We start from the raw sequence: 27029 nt of genomic DNA on the forward strand, positions 1-27029 counted from the left end.
CCATTTGGGGCATCGAATGGCTCCGAGATTCCTTCTGTCATTCACCATCTTGATTTCTCTCTTTCTCTCTCTCTCCTCTCCCCCCATCCCACACCCCCATTCCTTTGATTTTTACCTGGCCATAGGGAGCAGGGATGAGGGAGGGCTCCGAGGAGAAAGTCAAACCGCCACAGCCCAGGGCCCCAGAGAGTGACACGGGAGACGAGGACCAGGACCAGGAGAGGGATGCGGTGTTCCTGAAGGACAACCACCTGGCCATTGAGCGTAAGTGCTCCAGCATCACGGTCAGCTCCACGTCCAGCCTGGAGGCCGAGGTCGACTTCACGGTCATCGGCGACTACCACGGCAGCGCCTTCGAAGACTTCTCCCGCAGCCTGCCTGAGCTTGACCGAGACAAAAGTGACTCAGAAACCGAGGGCCTGGTGTTCTCCCGGGATCTCAACAAACGGGGCCCGAGCCAGGATGATGAGTCTGGGGGCATCGAGGACAGCCCGGACCGAGGGGCCTGCTCCACCCCGGATATGCCCCAGTTCGAGGTACAGTGGAGCATCATCGGGACCCGGGCCCACCGGGCACTGCATGTTCAGAGGGCCCTGGGCCATGTGTGAGAAGACTGAGCCACCAGCCTGAAGCTCTGTTCCGTGTTGCATGACCGCCCCTCCGCAGAACAGCATGGTTCTGTGCTCGCATGTTCGGCAGCTCGGTTTACCCCTAACGTGCACTCCTGGGTGCTTTAACCCTGTGACCCCATCTCTTGCCTGAGGTCAAGTGATGACAGGCAGTCTGGTCCTACTCGACTCCTCCTCCCCCTGTCTGTGTTGCATGGCACCTGCAGAGACCGTGTGCTTGTGGACTCACGGCGGCGCCTGCCGCCTGCTCTGAAAGCCAGATGGTGTTTTCTGATCCCGGCCCTGGCTCCCCTCCCCAGGGCCTGGGGTCTTGGGGTAGTGGTGGAAACTCCTAGAGAAGAGGAAACGTCATCACCTGGGGGGACACACGGGTAGACTGCGTCTGGGCGTCTCTGCTCCCTGTCCTTCTTTCAGAGGATCTTTGTTCACATTTTTCCTTTGCTCTCCCACCTCTTCCAGCCCCAGCTACCTCCCATGTTCCAGGCATTGAAACAGGAGCTCATCTACTCTGGGCTTTCACTCCATGCTGTACCCTCTGGAGAAGGTGTCTCCTCCCTTTGCCTTGCAAACTTGTCACGTTCCAGGGCCAAGTTCAGATAGCACTTACCTAGCACATGCTTTCCTGACAACCCTGGGCAGAAGTGTTGCTCCCTGCTCAGCCCCCTTGCTCTGCAATGCTTCTGCTTCCAGCGGTATTACAAGTAGTCAGGTTACTGGCTGACAGGTCTGCTTTCCTACCAGGTGGCAGCTCCACTAAGCTTGCACATTCCAGGCACTAATGATTAACTGAATGAACGGCTAGATCTCTGAGTTACAACCATCTAGAAGAATCCCCTCTTAACCACCCTCCCAACAAGCTAACTTTCATTCATTCATTCAGCTCACATATGTGAGCACCTGCTGTGTGTATAGCCATGAACTAGGTTCTGTGGAGGACTCAAAAGAAACTGATCATTTAACATAAGACTTCTAGAGGAGGCGTTGGAAACTGGTGGCCCTGGGCCAAATCTGGCTAGCAGATGTGTTTTCTTTGACTTTGATTTAAAAATCAGGACACTGAATATAAAATCCAGGGATTTTTTTTTATATCATTAAAAAAAAAATCAGATTATCCAGTCACTCAGGCCAAACCTGAGTGGACCCCATGTGCTCTCCAGTTCACCCCGGTCCTCAACAAGCCTGCTTCACTCGTTTACATCTCCTGCCTGGCCCCCCTGGGCATCCAGGTGTGACTCCTTCTCTAAAGAACAGTTCAGAGAAAGTAGCTGGGAGGTGGTGGCATAACCATTGAAGTCATTCAGGACTACGTATTATCAGGAAAATGCTGAGTGTGGGGCACGGCACAGAGCATGTTAATTGAATGGTGAATGTTCTCTTAATGGTAGCCTGAAACCCAGCGTGCAGCCACCATGAGGTGGTATGGTGGCAGTGTCATGGGCAGGCTGTCTGGGTGCTGCTGGTGGTTCTGGCTCCCCTCTTGGGCTGTTTGTCTGTGACATCACACCGGGCCTCTTTGGCCCTGGGCTTCAACCCCCTCTGGAGACTTGGTCAGCGGCAGTGGTGGGAGATATCCTGCTGACCCTGCGCTGCAGTTGCCTGTGAGTAGGAGTCGTGCCGGGGCTTGAGATACAGAGTGTTCTTCCCTCATCTGCCTACAGCCTGTGAAAACGGAAACCATGACAGTCAGCAGCCTGGCTATCAGGAAGAAGATCGAGCCGGAGGCTGTACTGCAGACCAGAGTTGCCACTGTGGACACCACCCAGGTAACCTGTGCCTTCCTGTGCACGCTGAGCCTAGGTACTGGGCATTTAAGGGTGGGGTCCCCATCATGGCCAAGCCCCTTGGCCAACTCTTGCTACCTTGGCTCCCCCGGAGCCACCATTTTAACCCTGATGCTCTTCTGAGCTTCATTGTCCTCCCTGAGCTCTGGGTGTGGGTGGTGGGATGGGTTCTTATCCTGGGCAGACTACACCTCTTAAAGCCTCAATTTTCCCATCTGTAAAATGGGGAGGGTCGTGTCTCCTTCATCCTCCTGGGAGTGTTATAAGGACTAACGGTTAATGGATTAGACCATGGTTTTCAGATCGCTTGAAGGAGGTGAAGAGGTTTCTTAAGATATCCCAGGGGAAGAGGAGAGAGAACCCAATTCAGCTTGGGTCAGAGCAGCTCACATTGGGTCATTTCTGTGTGTGTGCACGGGGGTTCCACATCAGATTAACAAAATGAACAAACTGAAAAAAAAAAGATAAGATGTCGTTTGTCTTAGCAAGATGAAACATACTCAGTCCCCTGGAGACGCTGTTGTAAATAGACACAGGTGCATTACTTACAGTGCATTTCCTAAGTTCCTTTTGTAGTTTTTAAGCTTTGAAAATGGAGACTAAGGGTCTGATAGATGCCCTCTTGGTTCTTTCTGGCCAGAGGAACTGCAGTGCTGGGGACTTTTTTGCCCTGGAGACCAGTCTTTGTCTTAAGAACTAAGGAAATATGTAAATCTGCAAAATGTGGGCAACTCTGTCATTTCCAGAATTTTTTCTCTCACTTTTATAATATGCATAGAGGTTTATGAGGCTGCTAGTGCAGCTGTCAAGACTCTTGAGTTCTGACAAGCTGTGTGACCCCGGGGCAACTTACTCCCTCTCTGCTCTGTTTTGTTTTTAGTAATGTGTGTTGGTTTTGTTTTTATACAGAGAAATACAAAGAAAACTAAAAATGACCCCAAATTTTACAGCTCAGTAACCCCTATTGACATCAAAACAAAATATTCACAGTTATGAAATTCAAACAGAACAAAATGAATTTTTTTCTGTGAGTGCTCCCAGAAAAAAAAAATATGCACATACTAACATATGTCCTTATATCTCTAGGTATTTAAATTTTTTACACAAAAGAGATCATTCTCTTTTACACTTTACCTTTTTTCTTTTTTTAAATAAATTTCTTTATTTTATTTTCGGCTGTGTTGGGTCTTTGTTGCTGCACACGGGCTTTCTCTAGTTGCAGCGATTGGGGGCTACTCTTCGTTGCGGTGCACAGGCTTCTCATCGTGGAGGCTTCTATTGTTGCAGAGCACAAGCTCTATGCACACGGACTTCAGTAGTTGAGGCATGCGGGCTCAGTAGTTGTGGCCCGCGGGCTCTAGAGCGCAGGCTCAGTAGGTGTGGTGCACAGGTTTAGCTGCTCCACGTCATGTGGGATCTTCCTGGAGCAGGGATCGAACCCATGTACCCTGCATTGGCAGGCGGATCCTTAACCACTGCGCCACCAGGGAAATCCCTACTTTTTTTTTTTTTTTTTTTTTTTTTTTAATACTTACCTTGGAGATCACTCCATGTTGGCACATGTGGCCCCACCTCACTCTCCTTGTTCCCCCTTAGGAGTGGATCCTGATTTAGCATGCCTTTATCACCTATCAATGGACCTGTGACGGTTTTTGTCTTTTGCAGTTAATGTTGAAAGCTGCAGTGAACTTTTTTGTTGAGACTTCCTGGGGAAATTTTCAAAGTTTATACCTGAAGGGTGAATCCCTAGCAATGGGCTCGCTCAGTCAAAGAATACAGGCATTGAAATTTGGATAGAATGTATCAAATTTTATGGGATTATTTTCCCTTTGTGAAATAAAATGATTGGAATGAGCTGGAGGACCTGTGAGACCCCTTTGTAGTTTGGTCTTTGTGTGGACGTACCCCCTCCCCAAGTGCATGTTTGCTCACACTGCCTGTCACTTGGTACCTGGGGATGCCACGAGCCCAGGTGGCAGATGTTGCAGGCGTATCTGGCACTCTCTCTCTCTTCCCTCTCTAACAACTCCTCCTCTGGCCAGCAGGTTGACGGGACTGCCCCAGGGGGGAAGGAGTTCTTAACAACTACTCCCTCCATCACCACGGAGACCATATCAACCACCATGGTAAGTAGGACCCGAGACCTCCCTCTCTGACCAGCCCCATTGCCCCTGAAACAGCCGGATAACAAGCTAACCTCGCCAGCTATGGCAGGAAGTCCTCATCCGCCCTCACAGCATCAGGTGTGGCACACACAGTCAAACTTTTATTGTCTGACACACAGTCGAACTTTATTGACTGGCCACAGGACATCCAGTCAGACCTCAGTTTTGCAAATTGAATAATGTAGGAGGTGGCATCCCTGAGTCTCAGTCATCTGGACCATCTCAGCTACGGCAGGGATAAAGAGAGGATGGTACTATTTGATTCACTGACTGTCGGCAACACAGGAGGATTGTGCCTGAAAGTCCTCCCTGAATGAGGTCCATCCTCCTGGCAGCCATGGCTCAGGATTTGGGATTGTGTCCTGAGGGACCCTGTGGTTCTGCTACCTATTTGCTGCCTGACCCATGAAGGAAGGTCTTTAGGTGTCCTCATCTATAAAATGGGAGTACTCCCCATTCTGCCTGGTTCACGGGCTCTTAAGAGAGTTCAGTAACATCAGATTCTTCAAATGATGACACAGCACAGCTAGCATTCAGCCACAGGTTATGATACCATGCAATGTGCTCATGGGGTAAAACCAGAGCTGTGAAGTGGATGCTCTTTTTCCCACCCTTTACAGATGAGGAAAATGAAGTTCAGAGAGGTACAGTGACTTACCCAAGGTCACACAACCAATAACCTGAGAGAGCCAGGTCAAACCCAGGCGTTCTGATTCCGGAAGCCCCACTGTCCACCTCAACCACTCTGCTCTGCTCCCTCATCCTGACCGTCGTGAACAGCGGCTGCGTGGGGCTGGGGCTGGGGCTGGGGCCGAGCAGGTATCAGTGCCTGGACCAGATCTGTCTTGAGCTGTGGGAGGTTGTTTTCAAATGCTTTCTCTTGCCAAACCCCTGATATGCACATAGGAAGAAAATTACATTAATTTAGACTACCCAGCAGGAAGGTTTTGAGTAAACAAAGATTTTAAGAGAAATAAGCCCAAACCAGTTATCAGCTTGCACACTCTCCCCTGGTCACTCAGTTCCTCTTCTCCCCTCACCCCTTCACCACGTGGCATCAGGATGCTTATCGGGCTAAATGTAAATTCTTACCATGGTGAGCAGGCAGTCATATCATTCATTTACTCATCCATCCATCCATCCATTCATTTGTTCTAAAAACATTTCTTAATCTCTACTCTGCCCAGTATGGGGAGTGGAAGAAAAGATACTGCCTGTTAGAACTCATTCATCGAAATAATAATCACAGGCACATCTAATGGGCTGTGCCTTTGTGTTTAGGTCCTGGGCACACAGTGGTGAACAAGGTCCAGCTCTTCCACTTCCTGGCTGGATGACCTTGGGCAAGTTACCCAAGCCTTTCCAGACCTCAGTTTCCACTTCTGGAAAATGGGGTGAGGGGAAATAATAGCATATCCCCCAAAGGGTTGATGTGAGGCTAAACTAAGGTAATCTCTGCAAAGCCCTCCAAAGAGTACCTGGCACATTACAAGTGGTCTGTAAATGTGAGCGGCCGTTATTTTTTCCTGCCTTTCCTAGGGGACATAGGGTGTGGAGTGACACTGACACTGTAGGAGCTGGGGAAGGCTTTATCTAGGCGGTGACATCTGAGCTATTCTTGAAGGATAAATTAGGGTGCAGTCGGGCTTCCCTGGTGGCGCAGTGGTTGAGAGTCCGCCTGCCGATGCAGGGGACACGGGTTCGTGCCCCGGTCCGGGAAGACCCCACATGCCACGGAGCAGCTGGGCCCGTGAGCCATGGCCACTGAGCCTGCGCGTCTGGAGTCTGTGCTCCGCAACGGGAGAGGCCACAACAGTGAGAGGCCTGCGTACCGCAAAAAAAAAAAAAAAATTAGGGTGCAGTCATGGGAGGAGGTCTCCTAGGCTGTGGGAACAGTGGATGTAAAGGCAAGGATGTGAACGAGCATAGCATTTAGGGAAAGGAAATGGTCAGTGAAGCAAGATGTCAAGTGGTGGGGGGCGGGCAGGGGGAGAAGAGGCTGGAAAGGAAGGCTGGGCCAGGGCTTGAAGGACCTCGAATGCCACGTATGAAGTTCAAACTTCATCCTGGAGACCATGGAGAATCACTTCAACTTTTTAAGTAGGGGCATGATGTCATCACGTATGTGTTTCTGTGTTTTAGAAAGATTACTCTAGCAGCCCGTGTGGAACATGACTGAAGCAAAAAATTCCTTCCCTTGGGGGCGTGGGTCCTTTTTTCTCCTTCCTTCCTTCCCCTCCTCCCTCCTTCCTTCCCTCCTTCCTTCCTTCAGCAAATATTTATTGAACACCCACGATGTGTGAAGTAGTGTGCCAGGCGCTGTGAATCCAGCTCTGCGGGAGACAGACAGCATCTCTGAGCCCACATTCTACTGGGAGAGACCGGAAGAGCAGGCAGGGAACTAGTTTAGGGGCGGGGGCAGGGCCAGGGTGCGAGGAGTTGGAGGCTGACCAGGAGGTCAGGGTTGAGGGTGCCTGGAGGGAGGAAAGTACAGGATTGGGTCACTGGTAGAAGGTTCAGGTGATAGGATGAAAGACGGGCCGCGACGCCGCGCACCAGCCCCGCTGGTCTCCGAGAGCGAGCGCGGCCCTGGGAACCTGTTCGAGAGTGAATTCCCAGGCCCCGCCCCAGACCTATTGACTCAAAAGCTCCGGGGCGGGGCCCAGGGGTCTCTGTTTTCACAAGCCCTCCAGGTGACACCCCTCAAGTCTGAGAAGCACTAATAGGAACAGGGAACACAGAGCGGGGGGCGCTCGTTAGCGGCAGCTGTGTGTTGGGGGTGGGAGGCAGCGAATTCCATTTTGGGTCTGATGAGTCTGAGGCGCCTGTGGGACGTTTCCAGGGGAAAGTGTCTAGGAGACATTGGTTTTCAAGTCTACGGTTCAAGAAAGATCTGAGCTACAGATAAAGCGAGAGGGGACAGTGGCCTCGATGAGGCAGTGGAAGCCTTGAGTGGCCGAGGCGTCCCAGAGAGAGGCGGCGAGGAGGAGAGCCCGGAGTCCGCCGGAGGAAGAGCCGGGGGCGGAGATGGCGGTGTCACGTTAGCCACGGAGAGGGGCCGCGCCTCCTAGAGGCGGGAGAGGGGACTGGCTGAAGATACAGGAGAGGCAGGCGGAGCAGCTGGCACCTTGTGGTGCCTTGGAATGACCTGTGTCCCCATCAGTGTGAAGGTGGAGGTGAGGCTTTTCCGGGAAAGAGGGGTCAATGGGAGAAGAAGAAGTTTGAGGGGAGAAGGGCCTGGAGGGACAATAGGATTCAAAGGGGCTAGTGGCTGTTTCCTACCCTGGGAGAAAGGAAACATTGAGCCCAGAAGGCTGCCCTTTTAAGGCCTGCTGCTGGGCCACATTCTGGGACTGCCTCTGAGAAAGTAAGTGCCTTGTGGAGGGAATGCCAGGTAACCAGGCCACCGACAGCCTCAGCTGGAGGCAGGCCTCGGGGAAAGGTGGGGCGAAGACACAGGGCTTCTGTCGTCACCTGTCCCCTGGCAGGCAGAGGTCCAGGTCTAGTACCCTGCAGCCCACTGGGGAGCTGCAGAATGGACACAGCTTCTGGGCCTCTGGACAGACAAGGCTGAGCCCTGAGATGGGGCAGAATGTAGGAGGTAGAGGCCGGCAGTTGGGCCCCTTCCAGATGTGGGCCAGTAAGTCTGGGGCCAATTCCAGGAGTAACTAGCAGTTAGACTCCAAAGTAGGACCAGGAGAGCTGGCTCAAGGGCAAGTGTTCCAAGGGCAGAATGGCATGGCAGAAGGAGTGCGTTGAATTTGGAGTCTGACCAACTTGGGTCTAAATCCAGGCTCTATCACTCACTTTCAGGGGGGCTTGAACAAGCCACTTAACATGCCCTGACCTTCCAGTCTCTCAACTATAAAGCAGGAATATTAAAACAATTTCCTATGGTTGTTCAGAGGCTTAAATGAAATCATGCATCCTTAACACAATACTTAGCACATAGCAGGTACTCAGAAAACAGTAGTTAGTATGTTCTTAGTAGCCAGCCTGTACTCCTATATTTACCTGACAGATTTCCGTTTGCAAAGCCCTTTCTCCTCTGTTATCATCATAATGTCTCTGTGAGAGTGGGACAGGGGTCCCCTTTTTTAAAAATTTCTTAAGACTTTATTTCTGGAGAGCAGTTTTCAGTTTGCAGCAAAATTGAGAGGAAGGTACAGAGATTCTTGTAGACCCCCTGCCCTGGCACACATACAGCCCCCACCACCAACCCGTTATCAACACCCCTACCAGGATGGGACATTTGTTACCACTGATGAACACACACTACAGGGGTCCCTTTATGTAGGTGAATCCATGAGGCCCAGAGAGCGGAAGTGGCTCCATCCGGGTCACGTGGCTGGAACGTGGCAGGGCCAGGACCAGAACCTCGATGTCTCGACTCCTTTGTTAGTGCTTCCAGGGGGCAATACCGCGTCTTGTTCACCACAGTGCCCCTAACGCCAGGCACTCAGTAAATGTTTGTTAAATGAGTGGGTAAGTGTGTAAGCACGTGTGTGAGCGAGCGAGCGAGGGATGAACAAGAGCAGACTGGACTGAACGATGCCTTCAGCTCTCTGCTTCTGACGTCACCATTCAACCCTGTGGCCATGAGAGCTGCATGGCGACGTGCTCCAGTCATCCTGAGGGCCCGCCCACCTGAGACCTGGCCCTCTGAGCACTATTGTTTCCCCAGGAGAACAGTCTCAAGTCCGGGAAGGGGGCAGCTGCCACGATCCCAGGCCCACAGACGGTGGCCACGGAAATCCGTTCTCTTTCTCCGGTAAGTGGGCAGGGCCAACCCAGGCTAGGGGACTCCAGGCAGAGAATGTGGACGCGGGTCCACAGGTGGCCTGCAGCAAGTACGGCGTAGAGTGTGGGGGGCTGCCCCTTTAAGTGCAGCACCAGGAAGTGGCATCACATTCAGATGCCCACAGGGCTCCCTGGTCCCCACTAGAGTCTCATCCATTGGTGGTGCCTGTGATGTGACAGCTGCTTTGCATCTGCTCTCCTAACTGACCAGGAGGAGCAATGGACTAGGGTTCCAGAAGCTTGGACTCTGGACCCAGCTCTGTTGGTGGCTGCCTCAGTCGCCCACGTCTGTCACTGTGAGGTCTCTTGCAGCTCCTGTGTTCTCCACATCTGTTGTTTTCATCATTTAGTCCCAGAGAGAGCACTTCCCCAGCCCTGACAGGGTGGGGGAGTGGGAGGCCTCTGTTTCCACCCTGGATCCCTCTGTTCATTCTTCTAAGATGCCAGGATTCTTAAATTCTAGGGTCTTGTTAGGATTCTGGACCTCAGGAATCTCAGGTCCTAGGAATCTTAGATTCCAAGGTTTGAGGATTTCATGGGTCTAGCATTCTGAAGATTCCAGTATTCCTGAGTTCTTAGACTCAGTGGCTCAAAGCATCTTGGCTTCCAAACTTCACCTTCATGGGACCCCCCCCACCCCAACTCCTCCCTTGGTTTACCCCACTCCTGCCCCCGTCCAGCAGAGTCCAGTGTCCTCACCTGAGCCCTGGGTGGGGGGTGGTTATATTCTGCAGATCATCGGGAAAGATGTCCTCACCAGCACCTACGGCGCCACCGCGGAAACCCTCTCCACTTCCACCACCACCCATGTTACCAAAGTGAGTAGCAGCAGGATGTCGTATGCCCCCAGCCTGGCTGTGGGGCTCGGGAAGATCATCGCCATGGCTCTGCCTTGTAACGTGGACAGAGAGGACCTGCGGTGTTCCCAGTTTCTGGGAGCTTTGTTCTGTGATAAGGGTTGTCCTAGGTGCCGACCTGCCCTTCAGTGTTGACAGCCAGGCTGGGGGGATGAGACCATCTCCTTGGAAGAAATTGTGAACTGTGGCGTTTGCGCCTTATAGATCCTAAGTGCTGGAGGGATTTAGAGGGGGGCGATTGAAGGAAGGCTCAAAGAATGAGGAAGGGTCTTCTGGAAAAAATGGGGTTTGTATAGGGTCTTGGAAAGCCAGGGCGGACTCGTGAGGGAGGATGCAGACGTTCTAAGCCACAGGGAAGATGGGAACAGAAACCGTGTGTTTGCTTATTCATTCACTGAGCAAATGTTAGTGAGCATCAACCTCACGCTGGCCTCTGGGCTGAGGGCTGCTGGAGGGGCTGCAAGCAGTGCACATGGGGAAACAGGAGAAGCGGTCTCTGTTCAGGAAGAAGCAGCACGTAGGGGACGTAACTGGGAAATTAGGTTGGACTGGAGGTAGGGGAAGCAGAATAGATACAAAAGACAAATCCCAGGACAAATGTGATAACAGAGGGTCTGAGTCTGAGAGCCACTGGAAAGCCATCAAGGCTTTCAAGATGGGGACCCAGTGCAAAGGGTTTAAGGAGAAGAGATTAGGTCCACCAGGACATACAGGCAGATGGGAGAAAGAAAGAGTTTTTGAGAGACTAGGGATGGAGGGCCTGGCGCAGGGTGCGGGGAGGAAGAGGCAGGGCCAAAGAAGGGAGACATTCCTGGTGAGACAGCCATGACTTAGCCCATGAGGACAGAGGGCTGAGGACAGGCTGGCCAGCATGTCCATGCCTGAGTGGCCAGGGCCCAGGGCAGGGATGGAGGCCTGGAGGAGAGAGGCCAGAGAGCCAGGAAGAGTTGGAGGTTTTGGTCAAGCATCAAAGGAGGAGTCTGGTAGGCAGCGCTGGCCCTTGATGAGCACAGACTGTCCCAGCCCTGCCCACTCCCATGCAGCACGGTCCCCAGAAAGCACCCACTCCTACCAAAAGCATCAGTGAGCAATGATGACTTCACTGAAAGCTTTATGGGAAGCTGTTCCATCACACACCCCACTGCATACAGCTCAGATAACTCTTCTTCCCAAAGTCCCTCTTGGCCTGCCAACTGGGGGCCCCCCTCTTCTTTCTGTCCACTCCTGACCCCAGCTGGGGTTTCCCTTAGCCACCACCCGCCTTTAATATGCCAAGCAAGTAGGTCCTGCCCCAACTTCTACTTCTAAACTTGCACCCGAACCCCACCCCTTCAGAAAACAGTGGCGGTTTTAAGCATATGTATAAGCATCATCAATGCAGTTTTCTAGTATTGTTTGAAGTCATTTAAAGTAGAACCTTGTCACCATTCACATTTCATTCATGTGTTCATTCAACAAATCCGCATTTAGCACCTGCCCTGGTCAGGTTGGACAGGGGAGTGGGGGAGGAGGGGACCCAGAGATGAACAAAACACAGCCCCTGCCCTCATGAGCCCCAGCCCAGTGAGCAAGGCCAGGTCACACACACAACGTCAGTACAAGGCAGAGAGGCCCAGAACCGTGAGAGATATGAACTTGCCGCTCAGGGAGTACCAAGGCAGGAAGGAGGAAGGATCGCTCACCAGGGTCAGGGTGACAGCATTTGAACCGGGCTTGGAGGAGCTAGAGGGGGCAGCTTGGTAGTTGGGGGAGTGGCAGCAGCCAGGCAAGATGTGCAGTCTGAAGTCCCAAAACCAGAAAAAGGAAAAAACCGAGGGAGCTAGGAGAGAAGGCGACTGCTGGTTCCAGCCTTGCCCTTGAGGGATGCTTTGGACCGGTCCCCTGTCGAGGCTGCTGCCCCAGCAGGACCCAAGGCTGACCTCACCTCCCTCTCCCTCTGCAGACTGTGAAAGGAGGATTTTCTGAGACGAGGATCGAGAAGCGGATCATCATCACTGGGGACGAAGATGTCGATCAAGACCAGGTATGGGGATGGGGAGCATGGTTCCCAGAGGCTCTGCCCAGGCCCCAGGCCCTCCCGTATTGGTTTACCCATGGACGGCTGCATCTGTGAGCAGAGATGTCCACTTCCTACTGACCCTGTCCAGAGGAGAAGCCCTCAAGGAAGGGGCACTGAATGGGAGTCAGAAGGAGCCAGAAGACCTGAGCTCTGGCCTCTCCCCTTAACTCCTGGTCCTCAGCTGTGCGCTGGAGGGGCCTGTTGGTCTCCATGGCCTCTCCCGCATTCCATATGCTCTGACTCCTCACTTTGCCATTCTTTTCCTCCAGGCCCTGGCTTTGGCCATCAAGGAGGCCAAACTGCAGCATCCTGACATGCTGGTAACCAAAGCTGTCGTATACAGAGAAACAGACCCATCCCCAGAGGAGAGGGACAAGAAGCCACAGGTGAGGCTCATGGGGCTCAGTAGCCATGAGACGGAGGGGAGAACAAGGTCCTCCGAGGGGCATTTCCATCTGAGGACCCATCAAGAGGCTTGGTCCCCAGCACAGCTCTGACCTCCCCAACCTTCCTGGTTTGGGGCTCCAAGTGGAGAGGTAGCTCCCTCAGATACGACGAATCAGAGTGCAGAGGGGAAGGAAGGCTGGTTCCTTGGTTTCTTTGGGCTTTCAGGCTCCAGACCCAGAAAAGTAAATCCAGAAGTGGTCAGAACAGGGGAGAGAGGATTGACAGTGGGTACTGAGGTGGGACAGACAGAGACAGGCGTACCCTCACTGGCCATTGCCTGTAAGCTGGAAGTCGGAAAAAGTCCTGCCAGGCCCAGGGCCACATTCCCGTCCCTGACTCTCTGTCTCCATCACCGGTCACTGGATATTGCCAGGGAGGAATTTTTTTTTTTAATTGAAGTATAGTTGATTTACAATGTTGTGCCAATTTTATTTATTTTTTAATTTTTTAAATTGAAGTGTAGTTGATGCCAAGGAGGAATATGATGGCCAGAGCCCTCGATCCCATCTGTCTTGCTAGATTGGAAACCCTTCTCAGGCCACCTGGGGCGAGAATCTTAGGGACCCCAATCCTTACTCTTTCTACTGAAGGGCCTATCAGTGCCTTCGTGAATAAGAGGAATGAGATGGTGCTGGAGCACAGAGGTCTTTTAGCAGCTGAAATTGGGGGCAGCTGGGGGAAGGGTTCTGGCCCCTCTAGAAATTTACTGAATTTGGTCAGACCAATAATAACAAAATCTCACAGACATTGAATTGAGTGAAATAAGTCAAACACAAAAAGTACATACAATGTGAATCCATTCGTAGGAAGTTCAAAAACAGGCCAAACTAATCAGCGATGATCAAAGTCTGAATATCGGTTCCTTCTGGGGTGTGGCATTGACAGGGAAGAGCCCCAAAGGGAACTTCTAGGGTGCTGGAAATATCAGCGTCTTGAACTAGGGGGTTGCATGGTTGTGTATATATGTAAAAGTGGGCCAAGCTCCACACTTAGATTTGTATACTTTACTTACTTCACACCATATACGTCAATGAAAAATAAATGCATTTCAAAGTCCCCCACCAACAGCAGGTCTCCCTTTTGTCCTCTTCCCGGATGAAGAAACCCAGTGTTTTCTAGAAAGATACAGAATGTTTCTTTCTCACCCTTTGATTACCACCCCCTTCGTGTCAGAAGGAAAAACACTGAACTTCCTGCAGTGATGGAAATGATTTTCTGTGCTGTGCAGTGTAGGAGCCACTAGCTGCACACGGCTGTTGAGCACTTGAAATTGGCTAATCTGAAATGAGATGTACCTTGAGGGTAAAATAGGTGCCGGATTTTGAAGATTACATATGGAAAAAGGAGTATAAAATAGCTCAATAATTTTTATATTGATTACATGTTAAATGATAATGTTTGGATATATTGGGTTAAGTAAAAGACATTAAAATTAATCTCACCTGTTTCTTTTTACTCTTTTTATGTAAATTAAAACATTTGAATTTTAATTTAGAAATTAAAATTTTCTATATAGCTGGAAAATTTTAGAAAACCAGAAATACTATAAAATTTAGAAAATACTGTCTAGAAAATCTATCATCTAAAAAATTTTAAATTCTGTCTGTGGCTTCATTTCTTTTGGACAGCGCTGGTCTAGAAGATGTATAAACTGATTACGGGCAGAGCCTGTCTCCCAGCCTTCCTCAGACTTTCAAGTAAATTGTCACTCCTTTTCTGTCAGTTGCCCAGTTATTGTTGCTTTTTGTCCCCCAGATCTCAGAGTGGTAGAGTGTAGGTCACTTGCCAAGCTGGTGCTGGGCTGGCAGTATCAGCTGGGGAACACAAATACTAGAAAACTATTGCCATAAAGTCTGACTTAGAAGTGCTGGGCCAGGACCTGGGAATCTTTATTTATACATTGGTCCTTAGGAAGTCCGTGTGCAGCCAGGTGTAGGAACCACTAATGCAAAGAACTCTGTGCTGGGAATCAGGACCTGACTCCAGTCCCAGCCATCCTGCTGACTTGGCTGTGTGGCCGTTGGGGTCTCAGTTTCCTCATTTGCAAAAGGAAGAGATGGACAAGCCCCCTTCCAGTTATGTACAGTCCTCTGGCTGTTTGTTTGCTTTCCTAGCTTCTTGTATCTTCTCCATTCCCCGTCTCACTCCTCCTTATCTTTCCTGGGGCATCCCAGCTAGCCCCCCAGGCTCCTGCCTGCCCGTGTTCCCTGGCCATTTGGAGCTCTCGTCCCAGCCTCCACGTCCTGCCCACCCCATGCAGTCTTTCACATCTGCCCACCTCACTGCTCCCATTGTGGTCCTTCCTCCTCGCCCCTCTTTTAGTCCTTTCTTTGCTGCCATTGTCCCACGCTTCACCACACTCCCTCCCTCTCTCTTTTGGATCCTTTTGTAAAGGTCACCTTGTTATGTTGTCCTGGAGAAACAAAAGTTTCTCCCTTGCCTTTTCTGCCCACCTGCTTTCCCATTAGTTATTGCCAAGTAGGAACCACCTCTGACTTTTAATATAGTCAGACTCACTGATTCTGGGGGAAAGGTCTTCTCTGAATTAGAAAACTCTTTTTTAAAGTACTTGAAAAATGTTGGTTTAATGGATGGATGCATCTTGAAACCCGGGATGATAGTCCTGACTCGAATCTCAGTCCTGACCGTTATTAGCTGTGCAGCTTTGAGCAAGCTATTTAACCTTCTTGGCCTGTGTTTCCTCATCAGCCAAATGACAATGACAATGACATAGTAACAATTGCGGTAACTTATGGAGTCCTTACACTCTTCCAGGCACCTGGCTGTGCACTAGGCACAGTACTGTCACCTGCTCATTCATTTTACAAAGAAGGGAACTAAAGCTCTGAGATGTTAGGCGATTTGCTCACAGATTTGGAGCTGGGAACACAAAGAATTGGTTAGAGAGTCAAACCTCATCTGTTAGACTCCAAAGCTGCCTTATGGCCTTAATCTCCTGACCATGCTGACTGTTCACAGTATCTATCTCATAGGGTTACTGAGATCGTACATCTACAGTAGTAAGCACCGTGCCTGGCACATAGTAAGTGCTCAATAAGAGTTAATTATGACTATGATTACTATTAACACAAGGTAAGCTAAGAAAATGCTGCCCGTTTGGACTCTGCTGTAATAAACAGAAGACTACATGATCATACAGTATTGTTTAGATGTCCCCGGTCCTTCTGAAGTGTCTGTGGGCTTTAGAAGATATCCCACAAACCCGGAATCATGTTTACACTGAGTTTTGGGCAGGCACTTTATTAATCGATGAGGAAACTTAAGGTGAAGCCGGCACTGTAGGAAAAAATCCTCAGAAAGTAGCAGAATGGAGTAGCAAGAACACACCCAGCTTTGGACTCAGAATGTGTGCCCAGAGGAACCTGCCTGGGCCTCAGTTTTCTAATCTACAAAATGGAGTTAATCTATAAACTGGAGCTGCTGTAATAACTAACAACATCTATGTGTGTCAGAGTCCTCTCAGGCTGCTATAACAGAACACTATAGACTGGGTGGCTTAAACAACACACACTTAATATCTCACAATTATGGGGGCTGGGAAGTCCAAGGTCAAGGTGCCGGCCAGTCTGGTTCCTGGTAAGACCCTCTTCTGGTTTGCAGACAGCCATCTTCTGTGTGTCCTCACGTGGTGGAGAGCAGAGAGAGAAGTTATCTCTCTCACGTCTCTTTTTATAAGGGCACTCATCCTATTTATGAGTGCCTTATAAAGGCCCCGCTTCCATATACCATCACCTTGAGGGTTAGGGCTTCAACATGTGAATTTCAGGGGGACATAAACATTCAGTCCATAGCAATGATGTACCAGGTGGTATCTCACATACAGAAGGTGCTCGGCGATGTGAAACTGCTTCCTTGTCCCAATAGTTTTGTCATGTTGAGGGGTTGATGAGAGCCCTGAGCAAGTCAGACCCTAAACTTCTATCTCCAGCCTGGTGCACGAGGCCCTGTTTCCACGTGGGCATCCATCTTGCCAGTCTTCATCTTCTCTCCCCTTCCTGAATCCTCCAGGAATACCTGTCCCTGCTCCAGTAGATTTCTTTATGAAGTTCTTCCTCCTTGAAGTTCTTGCTGTGAGTGTGAAATCACGCCCCTCTTACAGTCTTCTCTTCTCTCCCTGCAACTCACAGGCCAGATGTGTGGCTTCTGCTCCATCTTTGTTCACTGGCCCGTCTCCTTCAGGCAAGACCTGTCTCCCAAACATTGCCAGCAAGAGGGCAGCATCCAGCCAGCTTCCCAGAGCTTTCTTACTTTCAAATTTTTAATTAAATGGGGGTGGGGATGACCTATTCCAAAGCAGGAGCCAAGGGTTCTCGTCTTGTTTCTGCCACCAACTTGCTAAGTCATTGAACGCTCTGGGCCTCAGTTTTCCCATCTGTCAAATGAGCTGAGAAGGATCAAATTTCTACAACTCTGTTAGCACCTGACCATATGTAAGTGGCAAAGGGCAGGGACAATATGCCACTTGTTAAATGGTTTGGGGTAGTTGCTGTGTGTCAGTCATGGTGTTGGGCCCTGGAAAGACAACAATAAGTAAAACACAGCCCTTGCCCTCAATGAGATCAAATAGTATGTGGTTAAGTTAACAACAGTAGTAATAAGAACAGCCAGTATTTACTCAGCACTTACTATATGCTGAGCCTTTTCTTGAATCCTCCCTACAACTTCGTGAGGTGGGACCCATCTTACAGAGGGAGCAACTAAGGTCTAAAGAGGTTAGGAAACCTGCCCAAAATGACAGAGCTAGTAGACCGTGGAATGGGATTTGAAACTAGGATTGTCTGATTTCAGAGCCCATGCCCCTTAACCACTGAGTTTTGGAGTCAAACCTGAGTTGGAATCCAGACTCCAGTTTCTTTACTTAAACACTCCTCTCTGGGGTTTAACCCCCAGGACACAGCAGGCAGTGGCAAACAGAAGGGAAAGACAAAAAAAGAAGATCTGCAATCACGACTAAACATTTCTTAGAACTGAGAGCAGATAGAAAGACAAAATGAAACAAGTATAATCTTAGCTTTCAGTGTTCAAGGAAACTTGGACAAATTTTCCAGCCAAAGTAAAAGATATCACCTGCCTGGAAACAACCCAGAAAACATGCATGGCCTTTGGAGTCAGCGAGTCAGACAGAGGTGGCTTCAGTTCTCAGCGGCCACTTTCTTACAAGCTGTGTGGCCTTGGACAAGTCACTCTGTCTTCCCGAGTCATAATAAATGGCACACGGTAAAGTCAGGGAAAGCAACCTCTTGCCATGTATTTAAAGATGAGTGACAAAAGTTACTAACTCTTCTTGTCCTCCTCCTTCCTTTGCATCTCCTCCTCACAACGCCTCTGGCTTCAGGAATCCTGACCTCTGTGAAGAGATGCTGGCGTTTCTGGTCCAACCCAAGCCAGAGAACCGTAAAGAAGGGGCCTTCATTCTGGATTCTCCAACTCAACACCGACGTCCCAGCTGCGACGTACTGTCCCTGACAAGAGACTGGGAAAGGAAAAGCATATATATATAGATATATATAGATATAGATATATATACAGGAAACATCACGTCCTTGCACTGCTGCCGGGGCTGGCCGAGCATTCGGCCGACAGCAACGGCCAACATCTGAACGCCTACATTTCCTTTGCAGACAAATTGAAGAATTGGTAGGATTGTTCAGGAAAAAAAATTATAACAACAATAATCCCTTGCTCCGCCCCGCCGCGCCTGTCCCAACCCCCCTTGAAGCCCCGCGGAACAACCAAGGCAAGCCAGACCGCGCTGATTGTAGAAGTACAATGCGACCCGGGTTCTACATGTTCCGTTCAGTGGACGAGCATTCCATTTCTTCTTCTCCTGCGTCTGTTGCCCACTCAAATGCAAAGGAAAACACTTTCGCAGCCAAGCAAGAGAAGCTGCAGCAGCAAGACACGCCCTGTCAAACGTTTTCCAAGAAAGAGAGAAAAGTCCCTGCTCGGAAAGGAGGAGGAGGAACACTAGATTCTTATTTTTGGGGTCTTGACACTGGGCTGCAAAATCCACCTTCCTTTCTTCCGCCTCCCCTCCCCGTCGACTGTCACACATCTTGTCAGTCATTTTCTGTCTGGGTTCCCTCCTCCCTCTCCCCCACCCCACCCCCGCCTCACCTTCTGTGTCCTGGTCCTGCTGAGGGCCACCGCAGATGACTCTCACTGAAGCGAGAAAAAGCAAAGCAAAGCAAGAATGTGAAACCAAGCCACAGGAGGTGAAGTAGACCTTGTATGTTATGGGTTCTCATTATGAAGGTGCAGCTCGTAGATTTGTATGGATGTGCTTTTAAGTTATGTATATTACATATAACGGGAAGCAAATATTAAAATAAACAGTGCTGGTAAGTATGAAGCTGACATTTTAAAATTATAATTATCTGACTGTGATTGATGTATCCCAAGGTTCCTAGATCTCACCGAACCGACCCTGCCAAGGAGACCCGGACTCTGGCTGTGGGTCGTTCACAGTAGGAGCCGACGGTTCAGTGTAGAAATACAGTGTGTGGTGTTTGTAATTGACTGATTGGTGGGGAGGGGCGGGGTCCCCAGGTGGAGAGGCAGGGATTTTGGCAAGAAGGAAGCAACACGGGTGTGGTTCAAGATGCCTTCTCCCCCTGGGCAGTAACAACCGGGGGCTGGTCTGTGCTCAGGCGTGGTCCAGAGTTAGGATTCTGCTGCACAGGTCTCCCGGCTCAGCGCCCCCGCCTCCCTAGGAGGCTTGCCTCCTTTCTCAATCTCTCTTTGTTTTGCCACGTCTTGCCTTTTCCTGACCGCATTGTGACAGCTAACTCCCATCCCGAAGGAGGTGACGTACCCAGCTGCCGCAGAAGATGGTGGCTTCCACCTGGCTGTCTGAACATCCCCAGCCCAGTCTGTTCCTTTACCACTCCTGTATTCTGTCTGAATCATTCTCTGCTTCCTGGGCCAAAGCAGCCATGGTAGAGACTGAACACAGGGCAGGCCCTGATAGGTCAAAACCGCACTCCCAAAGGCTTCACCTGCCCCAGAGTAAGCTGAGGAGGATCTACATATAAGACCCTGGCTTTAGAGACCTCGCCTTCAGTCGGCATCTGCGCTCTGAGCCTGTGCCCTTGGAGTCCCCAGAATGGACTTGAGACCACAGAAGCCCTTGGAGAAGACCCCCATCAAAAGCTTGGCATTGCCCTCTGGCACACGTGGGCCTTCCCAGGCTTTCCTGACACAAGCTGCTTCCCTGAGCTTAATGAGGCCCCTTCTGAGGGAGTTTTTCCCCACTGCCCTTTAATTTCTCAGTCCCATTTCATTTCCCCCATCCTGCTTCTAAAGCAGGCGATAAATTCACTCAACAAATATTTATTGAGTACTTACTCGTGCCAGGCACTATCATTAGGCTCAAGGAGAAAGCGTGGGGGGGAGCAGAGGGACCTGAGAAGACCCCTGAGCCAGCCTTACGTCTCTAACCCCTCTGAGAGCATTTCCGAATTCTCTCCAATTATCAGACATTGCCTAGGGATGTCCCAGAGAGGGACTTGGCTTGCTTATTAGTTACCCCGGTGACACATATGCTTAGCTGCTTAACTGGTGCTGACCTGAGGCAGGACAAGAAACCAGAACAGTGTTTGCCTCTATGGGCAAAAATGGGATGGAGAGAGGGCAGAGAGAGCCCTGCACCTGGGGCTCAGGTGGCACAGTCAGCCATATCCCCTCTGGGGCAGGCTGGTGGCCCACTCCAACTCCCCCTGAGAGCAAAGGCACACTTTGAATGCACCAGGTTCTTTTTACAGTCCTGGGAGAGAAGCCACAGAACCTCGTTCCTGTCCTCCTCAGCCTGAGAGCCCCCAGTGTTTCTGGGCCAAGAGCTGGAGTGGCTCCGCCCTCTCCAGGCCACCTGGAATCGGGCTCAGGCATCCCTGTCTTTGCAGGAACCAGGTGTCCCGAGCGCACTGGACATACCTCAGAGAGAGAATATTTGTTCTGGGTTCTGTACCTGCCTACAGACCCTAAGTGTGTGGCTTTAGGGCAGGGAAGATGTGACCAGGCTTAGCTTGTGGGCCAGCCAGGGTTTGTGGAGCTCTCCATCCCACAGATGTTCTGACCTTCCTCCGAGAGGCAGGCAGTGCCAGCAGGGAGGAGGGGAGCTGCAAAGCTGAAATCTAGGGCACTTTCCTCCCCATCCTCCTCCTCATAGGGAATATAGACGTTTGTCTTGTCTGTCTTCAACCTACTTTTCCTTTTTACATTTCTCATCCTTTCTGTGCCACCTCTGCACCCAGGAGACCATGTAGCATGGTGGAAAAAGTCCTGGAGGGCAGTCAGGAGTTCTGGGTGGCCATCCTGGCTCAACCCCTAACTCACCACGTGCCACTGAGCTAGTCCCATTCCCGTTTCGGGGCCTCAGTTTCCTCATGTGCAAAACGCAGAGGATAAAGCAGAGGCTCTCCACGCCCTTTTGCCACTCTGCCAGCCTACAGATCTTTGTTTTCCCTTCTTTTGCTTTCTTGGGATCTTTTCCATCTGAGGGTATAGGAAGTGCCAAGGCCTGTTGCAGTTTTTGAATCCTGCAAGCACATTCCAAGACTGGCCTGAAATTGCATGAACAACATCACTCTAAATATATACTTTTTTTTTTTTTTTTTTCCAAAAGCACCTTCCCAACCAACTGCGATGCTGTCCTGGTCCTTTTTACTCGCACCCTTCTCTCCTCTCTTGTCCCCGCGCTCCCCCACCTCAGTGCTCCGTGCTGTATGCGTGTGCTCTCTGTTCTTGTATACTCAATAAAAGTGAAATAAATGTGTTTGATGCTGAACCACAAACTGCCTTGGCATCTCTCTCTCTGTCTCTGACCTAGGCTACCAGTACAAGTTGGCATTGTGGGAAGGGCTAAAACTGGGTGGAGAGGTCCCAACTGGGACACTTTCATTCAACCTACAACACTTTCATTCAAATATTTGCAGATCCTAATGTGGTCCAGGTCTTGGCTTTGGCTTTACACGTACAACAACAAATAAGACAAAGCCCCTGGCCTCCAGGAGCTCACAGGCTAGTGGAGGAAACTGATAACAAAACAGGTGAGCACTCAAAGATGATTCCAGAGTGATCAGCACCAGGAAGGAAATGCATCAGGGAAGGGGATCGTCACTGAAGGAGACCACTTTAAATAAGGTGGCCCGTTATGGCCTCCCTGAGGACATGATTTTTGAGCTGAATGAAGAGAAAGATCGAGTAAGGTGAAGAACTTGGGTGAGAGCATTCTAGGCAGCAGGAAGAGTAGACATGCGGACCCAGGACACAGAGGGGCTTGGTGTGTGGAGACACACTTGAAAGAAGAGCACCGCCATTGGGGTCTTTTCCTACATCCTCCTTCATGGGAGCCGAGTGGATAATGTATACAGCAAATGTTGCCATATCCCCATACATGCTACCCGTCCCGACGTTGACATCATTTTTCTTTCAATTGACTCTCTGTAAAAAAAAAAAAAAAAAAAAAAAAAAAAAAAAAATTTATTTAAAAAGGAAACTATATTACTTCCACAAATGAAAAACTAGCGTCACCTGGCAAAGGAAGGAGGTCTTCATAAAAGTAAACGCAAGAATATTAAAATCCATAATCCATGTGAAACCTAAATGTGTCCCTTGGGCTATCTGAGGTGATGTAGCAGCACTTTGCTTTCATTCTACCAGACAACTCACCCCAAACCACCTTTCTTTACTACCCCAAATCTCACAAGCAAGAACCACTGCTAACTCTCTGGTCCATTTTCTTCCAGTCTTTTCTCATGTATGTGTATTTTATCCGAGTTGAAGTCACCTTGTACATGCTGTTCTAAACACTTTTTTGGTGGGGAGGCTGTGACGCAAGGCATGCGGGATCTTAGTTCCCCAGCCAGGGATGGAGCCTGGGGCCCCTGTGGGGGAAGCCCGGAGTTCTAACCACTGGACTGCCCGGGAAGTCCCCCATTCTAAATACTTCTAAAAACTTAAATCCTGAGCATTTCCCTATAACTTCAAACACTAAATACTGTCTTTTCTTTTTAAAGGTAATTCATTAAATGCTGCAAAATGCTATGCAGTGAAAAGCAATTCTTCAACTCTCTCCAGACTCCTGTCCATTGTCAGAGGCAATTGCTTCCAGGAGTTTTGTGAATCCTTCTCTGAATTTTCCCTGTAGGTTTCCTTTAGTTATCTGTCACACCTGGGGTCCTGAGATAGGACAAGTTTTGCAAACTGGGTTCCCACCCACGCTGGATCTGTGTCTCTGTCTCCCATAAATACAGAGTCAGCCTCCAAGCTGCTTAGGAATAACCTGGCTGATTCATTTAGATCAGTGACTCTTAACTTGTGTGTGTGTGTGTGTGCGCGCATGTGTGTGACTTTGTCCCTCAAGGAACATTTAGCAATGTTTGGAGATATTTTTGGTTGTCACAGCTGAGAGGTGCTACTAGCATACAGTGGGTAGAGACCAGGGATGCTGCTAAACATCCTACAGCACACAGGACAGCAGCCCTACAACAAAGAATTATCTAGCCCGGAATCTCAATAGTACCAAGGTTGAGAAACCTGATCTGGGTGGACATGCAACCCACCAGCTGGGATTCCTGAGCTACCATCTACGGCTCCTGTGCCCACAGTTCAGTGCCCTGAAGTCTCAGAAGATGGTGAGTCCTGCTAGAATAGGGAGCTCTGAAAACAGACCAAGGAGCTCAGCACCTAAGGCTGGAAATGGGGAGGGGTGGGGAGGGAGCTGAGCTTCTTCATGCAGGAAATGGAACTGACATGACAGACAGATTGATATGCATGACTGTGACTCATGGAGGCCATCTCTGGCTAATCCAGCAGCAGCTCATTGTGATCAACCATGACTGCAGGGCCCAGTCTAGTCTAACCCACTAAGAGATGAATTTTGACTGAGACAGATTGGCATGTCCAGCTGTCACTGAGGAAGTGTGACAGGCAAGCTAAAGAGCAGCAGCATAGGGACAAGAACAGCCAGTCACCAGTCAGACCTTGGTTTGCCTCCTAGCCCGGCCACTCTGGCTGTGTAACCTCTTTGAGCCTCAGTTTTCTCTTCTGCACATTGGAATGCTAAGTCTGCTTAGTAGGGTAGGGTTAGTGCAAGGATTAGAAATCATACACCAAGTGGCCTGCCCTATGGATTTTGGACTTACCTAGGCAGCCCTCACAATCATGTAAGCCAATTCCTTGTAATAAAGCTCTTATATACCACCTGCTGGCTCTGCCTCTTTGGTTGAACCCTGACTGATACAACCACCCAGCACAGGGCTAGGCTCCAAAATAGAAGCCATTAATTAATAAAGAATTACTGTCATTCATTAAATGCATAATATATGTATTGAGCTGGGCCTTTGTGCCTGGCTTTGTGCTAGGTTCCAGGAAAACAGTGGAGATCAAGACAGGCAGGTTTCCTCCCTCAAGGTGCGTTTACAGCCTGAGATATCGTACTAGGCCTGCACTGTCAGAGGACACTGGGTGGTTATAGCTAGAGGGACCGATGTGGTGACTACTGCTGTGAGACTGGTTCTCTCTGGGTTGGGTTTCTGAAGCTCTCCTCTACAGCTGAGTATGGTTGGAAGCTGGGACCGGGTGATAACGGGCCAACTGTGACACTGTCACTCGGATAGAGATCGACTGACCCGGACCACGACTGAGCCTCTGTCTGTGGTTACTGGGCAGTGATGAACTTGACCCCAGCCTCAGAAACCATGGCTGATTGAGACCGAAAAACCATGGCTGGTGGATGTGTTTCTGGAGCGGGATATAAAATGCATCGTTTGATGAAAGTTATTATCCACTGTTCAGAATCTAAAACCAGTAACTAAAAGTAGCAAAAGGCAATGTTTGATGGGGCGGAACCTGCAGACGCGGGCCGTTCCTCCCGCGACCGAGAGATCCGCCCGGCCCCTTTTCCCATTGCTCCAGTCCGGCGCCAGAGAGGGAGAACTTCCGGTGCGTTTCCGCGGTGCGTGAACCTGAGGCAAGACCCCAGTCGGTGAGTGGGGCCTCCTGTCCTCTTTTAACTCCTCTGCTTTCTTTCTCTGTGTGGTCCGGCCACCCCTCTTCCCAGCTCGGGATCGCGGAGGGCCCTGCACTAGGGCACCTAGCGGGGACTGGGACATCCCCGTCTGTGGGCCGGTGGTGGGGCCCACCTGTCTCTACAGGCCTTGCTCCCTGGGAAACCGTCACCAGATACACCGTCGCCAGGACTTCCTGGGGCACCCGCGGTAACTTGCTTTTTTTCGTAACTTTAGAACTTGCGGGCCGGAGGCCGTGGCTCCGCCTGACGTGGTTCTGAGCTACTCTCTGTAACTTCGGCTAAGGTCTTTTTTCCGAACCGAGGCTTTGTTTCTTATCTACAAAATGGGTATCATGTTTTTATTAAACAAATATTTACCAAGTGTCTAATATGTGCTAGAGATACAAAAGACCCACGTCTCCTGGAGATGACAGCCCTCTATTAACATTTGCAAAATTGCAGCTGTGATAAGTGACATGGAAAGATACAAGGCGCCGTGAGAGCGAGTTACAGGAGAACTGACTTAGCCCCGGTCAAAGAAGCTTTACTGAGGAGATGAATATTGAGCAGAGATGAGAAAAATGATTTGAGAAAGAGGGGAGGGAAGAGTTTTCTATCAGGGAAGCCTCCTGTTTGAGGGTCTGAAAGAGGTCAGTTTGGCTGTAACAGAGAGCGTGTGGGGGAAAGCATGGTATGACACAAGCTGGAGGAGTTGCCAGGGACCAGACCACACAGGCCTTCCTTGTAGGTCATGGTAGGCATTTAGTTTGCCAAGAACCACATGAGAAGCCTCTCAGAGGATATTAAGTATGGGTGGTGACATGCTTAGATTAGTGCTTTGAGAAGGTCACTCCAGCTATTGGTTGGAGAAGGGATTGAAGGGGCAATCACTCTCTGGGTGAGGGATATGGTAGCTTAGATTAAGGAGGTTGTAGAGAGAAGTGGGTGGATGTGACTTTCTGCCTCCCAAGGCATCTTCTTTGTGCCAGGCCATGTGCCAGCTGCTGAAGATATAGTGAGGAGAATTACAGTCTGGTGGAAATAGAAGGAAAGGAATGGCATTATCAAGGAGGGGCATACAGATGCCACCAGGGAAGATGGCTAGTTGATGAGCAGTTATTCTAAACGCGATAGCTGTTCATCTAGCAAATATTTATTAAGTACCTTCTGAATTCAAGATTAGGAATAGGAAAATGATATAAATTATTCAGAGCAGTGGCCTTCAGACTTCTTTGATTGTGAGCTACAGTAACAAATACATTTTATGTTGTGACCAAGAGTCCATTCAAACACACAAAGCTTCAGAAAACAGTACTTAGCTTTAATATTTATGCTGTACTCTGATTTTTTAAAATTCTATCCTTTTATTTAAAAAAATTAATGCTGGTTGAGATTCCCTAAAATGATCTCTTGACCCATTAACAGGTTGTGACTTGCAGTTTGGAAAAATAATGCTGATTTAGAGTGAGAGTCATTTGTGGTGGGTATTGGGTTAAGACAATAAAATATGTCCTTAACATTTTTGGAAAAGGGTTGCTCTTCCTTTCCTCATGGTTTTATTTTGTTTTGTTTGTTTAAATAAAATGAGTAAAAAGGATTGAACAGGCAGCTGGTCCTTCTGTTTGTGAAGTTTTGGGGCCTTGTTTGTATGTCTGGCTAGATTGGAAGTGCCTAGAGGGCAGTAACTGTCTTACTCTGTGAATGTTTCTGTTAGTGCCTGGCAAAGATCCTGGCACAGTGCAGGCATTCCAGGGTTATTTGTTGAATTGAATAGGTAGCTGTCTTGGGACTAGAGGGTTAGATAATTGTCCTGTTTAAATTAGTTCATGTTGGAATCGTTCTTACAAATACAGAGGCAGTGTGTGTCTGCTTACAGACGTTTTATCAGTGTGTCCTCATGGGTAGTTCAGAGGTAGACAAAATAAATGTTCTATGGTCTTTCTCTTTGGATCGAAGGCCAGCTGTGCCTCCTGGATCCCTTCTGGGTGAGCAGTCTAGAGCTGCTACTGACTGTGAACCCTTTGGGAAGTCGGTTCAATGGGTGTGGTTATGGTTGAAAAGCTCTTCACTGCCCAAACCTTTTGTGAATTTTAGATGCTGAGCACCCACTTTCCACCTTTGGTCCATTTCTGGGCCTTCCCTGAGGCTTATAGGAAACTGAGTGGGTGCTTCTCAACTCTTCTGGGGACTCTCCAGCAATAGGTTTTAGAAAGAGTTATAGTTTAAGACAGTTTAGGCAGAGTTATAGTTTAGAATGGAC

At 49.6% G+C, this 27029-nt stretch overlaps 1 protein-coding gene across 1 annotated transcript in view; it reads left to right on the top strand.

The window, feature by feature from the left end:
- Positions 1-24404, top strand: part of EPB41L1 (erythrocyte membrane protein band 4.1 like 1) — a gene marked incomplete at both ends in the record, with an annotated part of 58806 nt that extends 34402 nt beyond the window's left edge. The window contains 9 exons of the mRNA XM_079719092.1: positions 126-536; positions 2288-2392; positions 4456-4536; positions 9260-9346; positions 10110-10193; positions 12175-12255; positions 12561-12677; positions 23367-23393; positions 24378-24404. Coding sequence (XP_079575218.1) covers positions 126-536; positions 2288-2392; positions 4456-4536; positions 9260-9346; positions 10110-10193; positions 12175-12255; positions 12561-12677; positions 23367-23393; positions 24378-24404 — 1020 coding nt within the window. The remainder of the gene's footprint in view (positions 1-125; positions 537-2287; positions 2393-4455; positions 4537-9259; positions 9347-10109; positions 10194-12174; positions 12256-12560; positions 12678-23366; positions 23394-24377) is intronic.
- Positions 24405-27029: the final 2625 nt, after the last annotated feature.

The sequence above is a fragment of the Hyperoodon ampullatus genome, assembly GCF_949752795.1.
Source record: "Hyperoodon ampullatus genome assembly, chromosome: 14".
Classification (NCBI taxonomy): Eukaryota; Metazoa; Chordata; class Mammalia; order Artiodactyla; family Ziphiidae; genus Hyperoodon; species Hyperoodon ampullatus.